Genomic DNA, 12,719 nt, shown 5'->3' on the forward strand with positions numbered 1-12,719 from the left:
ACACTCATCCAAAATAATAGTAGATCTCCTCAAATGGATGGACCTCCCTATTGTCTTCGTATAGCCTCTAGACGATATCATCAACCTCTAGACGATCAAGCACCAACCGGTATATGCTCACACTAAACGATCAAGCGCCAATCGTTGGGGGCAAAAGCGTCATTTCAATGTGTTTTTAAGCTGATATAAAAGCAATTTTCATAAAACTGAAGTGGCAACGCTGTCTCATTTCAACTTCTCACTTCTCAGTTTTCACTATTCTCGTAGCTTAAAATTGGAGGGAACAAGCAAAATCGAAACGATTCCCATGGCGGTTCCGACAAATCCATCCATTGAAGAAGAAGAAGAGCACGAACACGAGCACGATGGTCCCACACATCATCCTTCTCCTCCGTCACACGAGGTTATCATCATAATCTCCGCTTAATTACAAACTCTACTTTACTAATTTCACTTCCATTTCAATTTTCATTCCATGCTCATTTCAATTACCTGCAACTAATCATTAATCTTTATTATAACACTATTGCATTATTTGGCGCTATTTTTTTTATTTATTTAAATTCTAATTAAGTGATTGTTTTGAATTATTCATTATGCAGTTTTTTGATTTATCAACTACTGTTGATCCCAGTTATATAATCTCCTTGATAAGGAAGCTCTTACCTTTGGATTCCGCCTCGGTTAACGAAGTTGTTTCAAATAACCCTAACCAAGGATCGGTTACAGACGATAAGGAAGAGGAACCACCATCTGCATCAATTTGTAACGATGAACACATCGAGTTATCTAAGAGTACATCTGAAAATATGGATGTTGATGTTTCCTTTGAATCATCTCACACACGAAGAGAATGTCAGGATACGGGTGATGGAGTTGAACGTTCTGGTGCTTCGGTTGGTGAGGATGTATGGGAAGAATATGGTTGTATTTTGTGGGATCTAGCTGCCGGTAAAACACATGCGGAACTCATGGTACTGCTCTACTTTTGTTGGGTTTTAATTTGTATACATTGACACTGTAAAATAGTTTTACACATGCATCCAACAAATTGGGCTATGTAGATATTTGTGGAGATATTTTAGGAACTAACTTAAGAAAACGGCTCTTAAATGTGATTTGCTTGGATGCACATGCATGTATAAAGAAGTTTTACACCGTCTGTGCCTAGAAATTAATCTCACTTTTGTTTAGTTGAGTTCTTTTGTATGTTCATGGTGAAAAGTGTAAAATTGATTGTGTCTCTAGAAAAGTTGATGAGTCAGTTAATTACACCATCAAATTTCGGTTTTGAGTAGAACTCATTAAAAAAGTATCTTTTGCGTTTAGTTGAAGAATTTAAATTGAGTTTCACTCAGTTACTTTTGGAGTTAAAATATTTACACGTAAGTCAGTTTAGTTGAAACTCGATTGTAAACAAATCAAATTTACAAAACCAATCAAAATCATTTTTATCATATGTTCACCCAAATACAAAATGCTATAACCTCGTAGTGGTCTCTCCAAAATGTCACTTGTGTGGGCTTTGTAAGATGATAGATGATTGTTTGAATGTATTGTGGTGTATATTTTTCGACCTTGACCACTCTACCCATCATAATCAAGCTTCGAGTCATTTTTATAGCAATATCATGGCCACTTTCTCATTTCTTTACGTCTTTCAACCGTTTTGATTGTATAAACTGAAATTAGATGGTTCTGTTCTGTGATCTAATCCCCCAGGTGGAGAATCTAATACTTGAAGTTCTTTATGCAAATCTCATTGCTTGCAAATCCGAGCGTGTTACTGTAAGTCTATGTTAAGATATAAATACGACCATGGTTCAGACTGCATTCTTTTTATGGCTTGTGAAACTAAAATATTATCAGGCGATGAGATGATCTAATGATACTTTATTACATATTTTTGTATTAATTACATGCTACAGGAGATTAGTATAGGAATTATTGGGAACCTTGCTTGCCATGAAGTTCCACTGAATCAAATAGTGTCGACAAAAGGACTGATTGAGATAATTGTGGAAAAATTGTTTCTAGATGATCCTCAATGCCTATGTGAAACATGTCGGTATGATACTTTTTTGACACATGCAAATGTAGTTCTTTTCTCTTTCATTTTTGTTGAGGATTAAATTACCTGTTTGGTTACTATTTCCGTATTGTTATCCCTGTTTTTTTCGTTTTATCTTCTGATTCTATTATACATTATTTTCGTTGGAAAGAAACACCTGCTATATCAAATGTTTTGACTCTTTTCTTTTCATATTAAAAAATGTGTATATATTTCATGCTGATCCAATTATGCATTATCTATTCTGTACATTTCCTTTTGAATTCTTTATTTCCTTGATGAACTTGCCTGTTCAAGAGGTTACTGAGTTATAGTCTCAAATTCATCTTCCTCTATGATAGACTTTGAGCTCTTTACTATTGAAGAGTTTTCTCTTGAAAATCTTCAGTTCCTTTCCCATCCTCCTAACAAAGTTTCTAAAGCTCCATCTAAGCTCAAACCTTATGTTTGGGCTATTGTTTTACATAACTAACAGCAACATTGATGACATGTTACTGAAGCATAGAATCTCATTGCTGTCTCCCAGAATGTCTATTATGTAATTCTTGTCCATCAACCAGGGTTTATCTCGTTTTGCATTGTTTTATGGCTACTTTTTCACAGAGTAAGCTGTGCGGGATTTATGGAGGATAGTAGGTTTTGTCCTACGGATATGCTTTAATTTCTCTCTCTTGATTTCGGAGGATTTGTTCACATAGAAAGCTAATATTTTGTGGCAAAGCTCTGTCTCTGCATTTCTTTTTTGTATATGTCTGGAGTGGATTTTGTATAATTTCAAAGGGCTCTTGTTTTGCTCTAGACTTATTTTGCACGAGTTCGGGTATGCTCCATTTACCTCATGCTCCATTTAGTCAATTTAAGTCATGGATGCATGACACGTGGCAAACAAATATCCAAGGGTTGAGATTAAAAACACGCTCCTGCTGCCCTTTCTATGCAATACACTTCTTTCTATTGTCACTCACCCCTCATAACATGTTTCCTCTCCCCTTTCTCTCAATTATAACGTCTCCACCATGGATGTTGAATTTGTTTTGATTTTATACCAATAGATTAGTAAATATATTAGTATAACGTCTCCACCATGAATGTGAATTTATTGATATGAAGAATTTTTGAATCTGTCATGTGAAGAATCGTTAATTTTTTTTTTTGGTCAAGAAAAGAATCGTTAATTTATTCATATGAAGAGTATATTCATACTCATGAAGAATTGTTAAAATCGATTAGCAAATCATGGATGCTCAATTTCTGCAAACTGAAGAATTAATTGTTGCTTTATTCTAAACGGCAGCGAGCGGTGACAATAGAAAGAAGAAGCGTACTGCACAGAAAGGGGAGCAGTAGCGTGTTTTTCTTTTTAACAAATATGTAATCCTCAATTTTAATCTCAACCCTTAGATATTTGTTTGCCACGTGTCTTGCATCCATGACTTAAATGGACTAAATGGAGCATGAGGTAAATGGAGCATACCCGATCCCATTTTGCACAGGGTTGTTATTTTAGCCACCTTTTGGCGTTCTGCTCATGGTGTTTTTAGAACTGGTTCTTTCTGAGTCATGCAGAAATATTGGCATGTTTTGCTACATGATTCAATTTATTTCCATAAAAGAAGAGCCTGCACACAGATATACCAGCCTGAATATATAGGAATAGGGTATAATTTATTTATTTATCCATCCGTAAAATTTTATGCGTGTTGTGCTGCAAACTAGGTATCATACTACTTTATTTTTCTTAATTATCTTTATTTTAATAATTTTTCTTGTGTTATGAGAACAGATTGTTAACCTTGGGCCTTCAAAGTGGTGAGTCTATTAGATGGGCTGAGGCATTGCAATCCGAACATGTATTATGTCAAATATTATGGATTGCAGAAAATACTTTGAACCTTCAGCTTTTAGAGAAGGTAATGAATATGTTGTAATTCTGTAACAAAAACAATCTTGGGAGGAAAAGTAATACAACCATTTTGCTTGTTTTTTATTTTTTTTGGCCTTTTTTCTGAGTCAGACTACAAGTTCCAGCTAATCAATTGATAATCATATTTTAATTTTTAACAGAGTGTAGGGCTTATATTAGCTATATTAGAAAGTCGGCAGAAAGCTTTGGATGAGCTTCTTCCACCCATGCTGAAGCTTGGTTTGGCAAGTATATTGATCAATCTCTTAACTTTTGAGATAAGCAAGTTAAAGAGTGATGAAAGAATACCTGAAAGGTACCATGATCCACAACCCTCCATTTTGCATCAATGAAATTAGACAGTTCCTATTATCTTCTAATACCAATTATGACAACATTATTGACACATTTTTGTAACTATTCATCCATCGGTCTGGTGGAATTGATTTGACAACTGAATATCTTAAAATTTCAGGTACTCAGTTCTTGATTTAATTCTTCGTGCTATTGAAGGTCTTTCAGTTATAGATGAACATTCTGAGGAAATATGTTCAAATAAAGAGCTTTTTCATCTTGTATGTGACATGGTCAAGTTTCCAGATAAAGTTGAGGTACCAAATTATTGTAGTTAACACTTTCCTCTTGTTATTTAATATGTGCTTCTCATAGAATGACATGAAATGAAAATGGTTTGGACAACTGAAAAACAATGGTGAATTGGTCATATCTCTTGTAGGTCGGGAACTGCTGTGTTACTGCCGCAGTTCTTATTGCAAATATTTTGTCTGATGTGGCTGACTGTGCTTCCGAAATATCACATGGTAAATATATATCTATTTCATTCATCCATAGACTTCAATGTGATATTTATTTGTTTGTTTTCGATGTATCTCGATTAGTTGTATAATGTTAAATGACATTGTGCCTTCCAGATTCGTGCCTCTTAGGTGGTCTGATTGATATATTTCCTTTTGCTTCGGATGATTTGGAAGCAAGAAATGCAGTCTGGAACGTACTTGCTAGAATATTGGTCAGAATACATGAAACTGAAATTAACTCATCAAGTTTATTCCACCTTGTTTCGGTTCTTGTCAGAAGAATTGATCTGATTGAAGATGAGCTTCTGAACCAACAATGGGTTGACTCCAGTTCTGGTTCAACAGCAGATGCTAGAAACACATCTGTATCCTTCATTTATTTATTTGTATTTATTGTTTGCGATTCTGAGGCCCCCTTTGGATGGCAGGAATTGAAATTTATGAAGAATCACGTTTCTTGGAATTAGGTTTCAGTTTCTTAGAAATATGATGTTGCATTAGTTTGCATGATGTCATGATTATATGATTAGAAATCCATCTTAATTCTTGTTGCACTAAATTGTTTTGGCCAGAAGTAGTTATTAGTAGTAACTAAGTTTGGCAATACTTCTATTGAATTTAATTTAATTTTAATAGACTTCACATTAATAAATATGTTAGTACTTGATACATAATTTAAGAAGTTTGGCATTTCATTAGTTGTTAGAAAAATAAACCCGTTATGAGGTGTTAGCAGAAGATTAATGCATAAAAGTCAACCCAGCACAAAATCATTTACAAGAGCTACTAGTTTCTACTTTCTATTAATTCTGTCTTACAGCCTTGCATATATGGATTTTTTTTTCATTTATCAATATATCATTGTTTTTTGACAAAATTAATGATATTGTATGTTACAAAAGATTTTACACATGATAAGGAACATGTGTGGCAGAAATCCTCATAATTTAATGGCTGTTACTCATTTTTTTCACCGTCTTTGACTGAGAATGTCCATAAGCATAATTGTAGTGATGGTTAGGTAAAGCTTTCCCAGAGATGTGACTCCGTTTCCCTAGTATTGTTGTTATAGTCCACTGCACATTTGGTTTCTACTGCAACCAACTATGATTGTGTGGCTGTTGCTATTTACAAATTTCATAGATTCCATTCATTACATTTATAAGTCCCCGTCATTTAATTATTGTCAATGTTGGTTACTGGTTACTAAAGGGAAATTCTTGAGCAGAGCAATGAAAACACTAATGATCTTTATGTATTTAGGTTACTAGTCTTTTATTCTGAAGCATCATATACCTTTTTGACTTCCATCTTGTTACTAGCCAGCCCAGCGCATCTGATTATAAATGGCCAGCCACATGTATTGTTATTTAGATTGACATGCTTATTTATGTTGACGTGTGTTTTGTCTATTATTTGTTTCCCTTTACCTTTGGAATAATAGCTCATGAGAATAACAAGCATTGTGAATCAGTGGATTGCTGTAAAGGAGGATGCTGAGAATAATGGGAATGCTGAAGGTCTTGTCAGTGAGATAGATGTAAAAAAGTTGTTGGATTGTTGTTACAAATTCTCCAAGTAGAATTTCTTTATTATGTTGTAAATTACAGTTGTCCAGACCAATCTTTGGAGGTTTGACATGTATTTTTTAACTCACTCCTGAAGCCTCAACTAGTTAAGCCGTCAAAGAGTTAAAAATTCTCAATATAGAGTGTTTATTAAGTTTAGTGGCTTGAATGGTCTTGTTTTATTTTGTTTTAAGAGTAAAACAGGAAGTATATTATCGTTGGTTTGATCGCTTAAAGCGCGAGAAAAGATGTCTTCAAATTACACAACAAAGAAATGATGATAGATTTATTCAAGCAGTTGTTCCAAAGTTGATTTGCATCCCCTCCACAATAAGAGGTACTCTTTAAATAACTTGTCTATATTGTGATATACGTTTCTAGATGATGAAGTATTATCTATTTCTTTATTTTGATGATACTTTGGGGTGTGCGGCAAATGATTGTTAGGCATAGAGGTGTCAACGTTGGGATCACTATATTCTAGGTTGATGCTTGTGTTTAAGGGTAGTGTTACATACACCATTCTTTTTTATTATTGCACTATCCAACACTTTTTTCCCCCTAAATACACCTTCCCACTCCCTCCCTCATTTCATGCCGATTTTATTGCATCCCGTCTGAAATTCCGGCAGTCGCTGCCACCAGTGCTATCTTCCTATTTTCCCTTCTTATCCCTCGTATGAAACTGGTGAGCAAGATTTGATTTACTTTTTGATGCTCTTTTTAGTCATTGTTACAACACATGAAGTCACCGTTATTTTTATTCCAAGTTTGTTACTTTTTGGTGCTCTATTAATCACTGTTGCTACACATGGAAGTCATCGTTTTTTAGTTTAAGTCTGTTACTTTTTGGTGCTCTATAAAACACTTTTGCTACACATGAAATCGTCGTTTTGGTGCTCAATTAATTTCTGTTACTATTTTTAAGGATAAGTGGTGGGAAAAAAAATATGTATTTATGTAAGATTGCCCTGTGTTTAATTATTATTATTTTGGTGCTGGCCGGGGTTTGAACCCCGAACCTTGCATATATTATGCACTGTCCTTGCCAACTGAGATAAGCTCACGAGGACGCCCTGTGTTTAATTATGAACGAGCACAAGGCACCTTTTGTTAGTACATTTCTTTAGGATAGTACTTCATGTTAAAAAAATAGTGATATGAACATACCACAATCTTAGGAAGTTCAACATAACCTGAGAGCAGCCTCAACGACCCCACTTAAATATGTTTACTATAGTTACTGTTATTTTTAGTTTTTTAATTTATACAAATCATCCCTTATAAAACTAAATTCTTTAAGTAAAGTAATGAAGGCAAATCCAGCAGGAACAGGGTTGAACACTCAAAACAGAAAATTTACAGAAAGCTCTCAAGAACATTGGTCTTATTACAATAATGGAACACCTAGTGAACTTTGTAATTAATCATATTCAAGCTCCTTATACATGAGCCAAACACATTTAACAACAGCAGCAGCCACACACAACACTTAAAAGTAAAATAATAATAATAATAAAGTTGCTATGAACCCAAAAAATGTTGGATTAGGATATGAGAGAGATGCCAGAAATTAGCAAATCATCAGCCAAAACCTTATTTGCAGCCTCAGAGGGATGAAAACCGTCCCAAAATACATATTCAGTTGCATTGGCACACGTTCCTATGGAGTCCTTATTGCACAATATAGACGTTTCTATCAAGCCAGTTCCACAACAAGCCTTCCTTGCTTCATAAAACCCTGTGAGAAAAAAGTAGTGTATGCAACAGAAGGAAAATTATTCATAGTCCTTGCTCATGAGCCATAACAAGTAATATTATATTATATAAAAAAATCAAACAGACACTTATGAAGTAGTTTACCATTTTCTGTAGGCTTAGTGACAAGGTCATGGAGAGGTTGGTAGATATCAAGGACAGCCAATGTGAGGTTACTCAGCACTTTTTGCAAGTTCTGTGATGTGGTGTTTAGCTTAGTGTTGAAGTTAAGAGCATCATTGTTTAGCCTGTCCACACATTCATTGCTGTGAGAGCCAAAGAGAGTGATGGCTGCTGGCAGGCAACCCAATGGAGGTAATGTTGTCACACCAATTTTCCTTGCCCCAAGTGCATACAAATTCTGTCACATCCATTTTTGGAATTTAGAAATGTCAAATTAAAATCAATGAAGTTCTTAAACTATTATTTTTTTTAATTGGGTGGCTAAACTCTTAAATAATTTGTAATCAAGTCCTTAAATTTAGAGACCCAAATAGTTAAATTTAGGATTTCATTTAAAAGTTTAGGGACTCAAATAAAAAAATAGTTAAGAGATCAAATTAAATATTTTTGACAAATTCAAATACTGATTTACATTTTATTTGGTTTGGTGGCCTACTTAAAAACTAAATATTTGATTTAATGGTACTAGGTTAAGAAATACATACCTGAATGAAAATGGTATAGTGTTGCATGAGAATATCTGAAAATTGATCAGCAGTAAAAACCTTGTAAAGTAGAGGATTTATGTAATAGTTTTGAACAAAGTCACTGCTTCCAGCACTAACAAGATATATAGCACCAGAAATAATTGATGAAGCATTTGATTTCCCTGCTACTCCTACCAATATATTCTGGCATTCTTTATAGTGTTCCAGCTGCTGCTCCAATGAGATTGCATGCTAGACCCAAATGGAACAAATAAAAGAAGAAAACAAATTAGGATTAACCAATATGATCAAAGTTAAGTAGAAAAAATAACATGAAAATATATATTTACATATAGCTTGGCTGTAGGATCAAAGTAGCCAGAAGCACCAGAAGCAAAGTTAGCACCATTTAACAGGTTTTTTCCTTTTTCCTGTAAGTTGAGGTAAGCTGGTGGATAAGTAGTAAATCCAAGGTTTTCAGCTGCAGTAATGGATGAAAAAAACTCATCAAAAATCATATCCTTATTTAGGTCATTATTGTTTTATAATATGAAAAAAATTGAACGTAACTACATGCATGCAAAGAAGGAGAAAAAAATTACCTGTAAAATCTGCTGCAAGTTTTCCATTACAAAACCTTCCTGTTGCCATTTGATTGTTGAAGTCTCTTCCATAAGGAGGGAAATTTGATTTAACAATTGTGTATAAGTTATTGTTATTTCCTGCATCAACAACAGAATCTCCAAATATGAACAATGCAGGAACAAGAGGCTGTCCTTTAACCACATTGAACACTACAAACAGAAGCAAAAATGTCAAGAAATTATAAGTTGAATGCTCCATTTTTTTCTCTTTCAAATCTTTTTCAACAATGAGTTTTTTCAGAGAGAAAGTGAGAGAAAGAGAGGTTTTGTAGATTGGTTTAAAGTATTGGGAAGTGATGATCTGAGGAAAAGGTGGTCTTGTGCATTAAAGCTGTAGCCTGCAGTGTGTAGCAAAGGTTGCAGTTTCCAGAGTCTTATAAATGCTTCAACTTCACTGTTAAAACTTCAACCTTACTACTGCTAAATGGTGCATAAGTCAAAATTGAAAAACCAATCAATGATGATTTGTTTAATTACGTTTGGCAAATTTTGAATAGAGATTGCATGCTTTACATTATTCTATGTAACTATAAATTGACAAGTGGATGTGCTAATAAACAACCTTTTTCTGGTAACAAACAATAATTTTTCTAGTGTATTTTATTTAAGAGATCAATTTGTATACACCGCCAATGCATATAAATTGAGGGTAAGGGTAATGTTAACCCGTGCTCCCGGAGCACTGGTTAAGGAATCAAATGTAGTAAGTATTGCATTGGTACTTGTGCTGTCAACTTTTCAAAAGCATAAAAAGTGTTTTTTTCATTTTAAAACTTCCTTTTTTTAAGTTCCTTAACCAGTGCCCCGGAGGCACTTGTTAACATGACCGTGAATATCTCAAGGTTGAAAGAACACTTATGTGCAACAATAAGATTCTTATATCGCTGGCAAAATTTAAACTCTTATTTTTGTAGTGTATCCAACCAATATTTATTTTATTTTTTATATTTTTTTTCAAGCATCCAACCAATTTTAGTTTGGAGTAATAAACAATCTTAGCTATAATCTTATTAATGCCACTCAATTTTGTGGAAATGGTAGTAACTCAAAGGGAATTTACTATAATGTCTTTAGATGCAAGATACCATACCCATGAAAGCATGATTTGAGAAAGCTAGAAGAATGAAGTTAAATGGTATGGGTGAGTGTAGTTTTCATCATACAATAAGCTTACTCTAATTTGAGAAGCAAATAAATACAATGTTCTTGGATTATTCAATAAATTTCCCATAACTAAAAAATTGACCAACATTTATATACTAGTAACAAAATGATGGTGGTTGCTAACTATACTCTTGCACGCATTGTACTAAGCTGTCCCAGCTTCATCAACAAGCACGGTTTATTATATACTAGTAAGTTATAAAATTAACTAACACTTATAATAAAATGAATCAATTTTAGTTCTATAAATCAATCTTTTACATTAAAAAATCTCTTAATATACGATTAGTTACAATTACAATTGTATCCACAAATTAGTTCAGCACTTATTTTATTTCATATCTCTTAAATTTAAGGTTGAGTGACATAAATTAAGAAATTATAAGTTGATATGTGTTTAGACTCAAATATCTATATTTTATTCTCTAATTGCATTGCAATATTTTAATTTTCTCTTCAACTAAAGGTGTATAGTTGAAGAATAGAATAAAGCATTTAAATTTCAAAACATCAATAGTTTTTAAACAATTTTTTTAAAAGAAGATTTTAAACAAAATTGAAAAGCTAAAACATCAAGAGATTTAAAATGGAGGCAGTCATGAATTTACATCTCAGCTTCAATGCCTTTTTTTTTCCCCTTTGTATTCATATAATAATAGAAATTCGGTCTATATTTTACAATAGTTCTACAGTATTATAATTGGCAGCAGTTAACAAAATTTGACATTTTTCCAGTTTTATTCTCAAGTCTTTTGTGAGAACAATAGGTGCCTAACTTATGGGCAACTGCTTACTGTTTCTTGTTACTTTAGGTTTTAACCACGTGCTCTTTTTGCTCCTAACCATGTAGTATACAAATGAGATTTTAGGAACCATATTTTCTTATATATAAGGAAGAGTTGTGTTATTTTAACATCCATTTATATAATAATTTTTTGAGACAATCAAAATTTTATAAAGAAAATGAGATATTGACACAAAAATCAAACAATAGAGAGAGCAAATAAAAACATAATGTGAGTATAAGAGAGAAAGTTGTTACAAAAATTGTAAAAAATAATTGTTCAAATATCATTTCTCTTTAAGGAAATATGAAGTAATTGTTATTTCGTTGTCATTTGTGAATTTGAAAATAAAAATATGGTAGAAATTCTCTTTCAACTTTGTCTCCGTGCTAATAAATATTTTTTTTTAATTTAATAAATAAATTAAGGTTAAAAATAAAGATAGATGTAGTTTTGAACCATGATAAGGATGGAAGAAGAGATCTAAGAGCATCTACAATGCTAAAACCAAAAAAAATTTCTTGAATTATTTTTTGTGGGTCTGTAGATGTCAGATAGGATTTAAGAACCATAACTCATTTCTACTCCAATGTAAGAACCATTTTTGTGTTCTTATATTACTTTTTAGGATCTAACAATTGACCACATATTTATTTTCTTTTTAATATATATATATATATATATATATATCCTATTTTTCTAATAATTAGTATATATATATATATATATATATATATATATATATGTATATGTATATGTATATCTTGATTTTGACTTTTAAATAATAGATAAAAAATCATACTTTTTTTTAAATATTACAAATTTAATTTATTCGTCGCCTTAAATTAAATCAAAGAGAAATACATAATATTCCATAAAGGAATAATGCATAAGTACTAATTTTAATAAAAATATAAATGTACTTGCAGTGAGTACAATATTAGAATCTAGGGTTTAGACTGTTTATCTGATGTCTTGAGAATGATCCCAAGAGGGGTATTTATAGCCCTTTGTGGGCTTGTTTTTACGTGACTTAAGCCCCAAGCAAGCTGGGCCTTAAGTCTTTTTACTAAGCTCTAGATGCTTCTAGAAGCTAGTAGAGGCGACGCACCTAGGCCTCATGAGCCCTTCTGAAGGACGCCTAAGCCTTTCTAAAGGGCATTCAATTAGGTTGGCACCCCTGAGAATCCCCCCTCATCTGCCGCCGACCTCATAAAATAAATATTATTAAAAAGGAGGAAAAATATCTGCAAAAGAGGGGGGGTTAGTCCTGACCCTCAAAGTCACAAGAAAAAGAAAGAAAAAAAAACTAGGGAAATCGATAGGTAGGCCAACCAAAACGGTCTCTAAAGAAAGGT

The 12,719-nt window shown here is 33.0% G+C and overlaps 2 protein-coding genes across 2 annotated transcripts; one reads left to right on the forward strand and one right to left on the reverse strand.

Moving 5' to 3' along the window:
• Window positions 1–216: 216 nt before the first annotated feature.
• LOC146950126 (ARM repeat superfamily protein) lies at window positions 217–6,519 on the forward strand. The gene is made up of 10 exons (XM_085746079.1): window positions 217–403; window positions 603–974; window positions 1,723–1,788; window positions 1,929–2,068; window positions 3,855–3,981; window positions 4,136–4,290; window positions 4,450–4,585; window positions 4,711–4,795; window positions 4,907–5,157; window positions 6,237–6,519. Exons 1-10 carry the CDS (start codon window positions 308–310, stop codon window positions 6,372–6,374), a joined length of 1,566 nt encoding a protein of 521 aa, XP_085602205.1. The 5' UTR covers window positions 217–307; the 3' UTR covers window positions 6,375–6,519.
• Window positions 6,520–7,718: 1,199 nt separating this feature from the next.
• Window positions 7,719–9,761, reverse strand: LOC146950127 (GDSL-like lipase/acylhydrolase superfamily protein). The gene is made up of 5 exons (XM_085746080.1): window positions 9,371–9,761; window positions 9,119–9,249; window positions 8,787–9,020; window positions 8,224–8,479; window positions 7,719–8,101 (listed from the first exon to the last, which is right to left on the reverse strand). The coding sequence occupies exons 1-5, from the start codon at window positions 9,609–9,611 to the stop codon at window positions 7,908–7,910; spliced, it is 1,056 nt and encodes a 351-aa protein (XP_085602206.1). The 5' UTR covers window positions 9,612–9,761; the 3' UTR covers window positions 7,719–7,907.
• Between the last annotated feature and the right edge of the window lie 2,958 nt (window positions 9,762–12,719).

This window comes from Medicago sativa, chromosome 2 (genome assembly GCF_051527215.1).
Source record: "Medicago sativa cultivar Bolivia chromosome 2, Bolivia_mono, whole genome shotgun sequence".
NCBI lineage: Eukaryota > Viridiplantae > Streptophyta > Magnoliopsida > Fabales > Fabaceae > Medicago > Medicago sativa.

Coding starts and splice junctions, on each gene's coding strand:
- LOC146950127 (XM_085746080.1), bottom strand. CDS start 9,611: ATGGAGCATTCAACTTATAATTTCTTGACATTTTTGCTTCTGTTTGTA. Junction 9,250..9,370: donor ACTTGCAGCAGATTTTACAG/GTAATTTTTTTC, acceptor CCATTACTGCAG/CTGAAAACCTTGGATTTACT. Junction 8,102..8,223: donor CACTAAGCCTACAGAAAATG/GTAAACTACTTC, acceptor TTTTTCTCACAG/GGTTTTATGAAGCAAGGAAG.
- LOC146950126 (XM_085746079.1), top strand. CDS start 308: ATGGCGGTTCCGACAAATCCATCCATTGAAGAAGAAGAAGAGCACGAA. Junction 404..602: donor CTTCTCCTCCGTCACACGAG/GTTATCATCATA, acceptor TTCATTATGCAG/TTTTTTGATTTATCAACTAC. Junction 5,158..6,236: donor CAGATGCTAGAAACACATCT/GTATCCTTCATT, acceptor TTGGAATAATAG/CTCATGAGAATAACAAGCAT.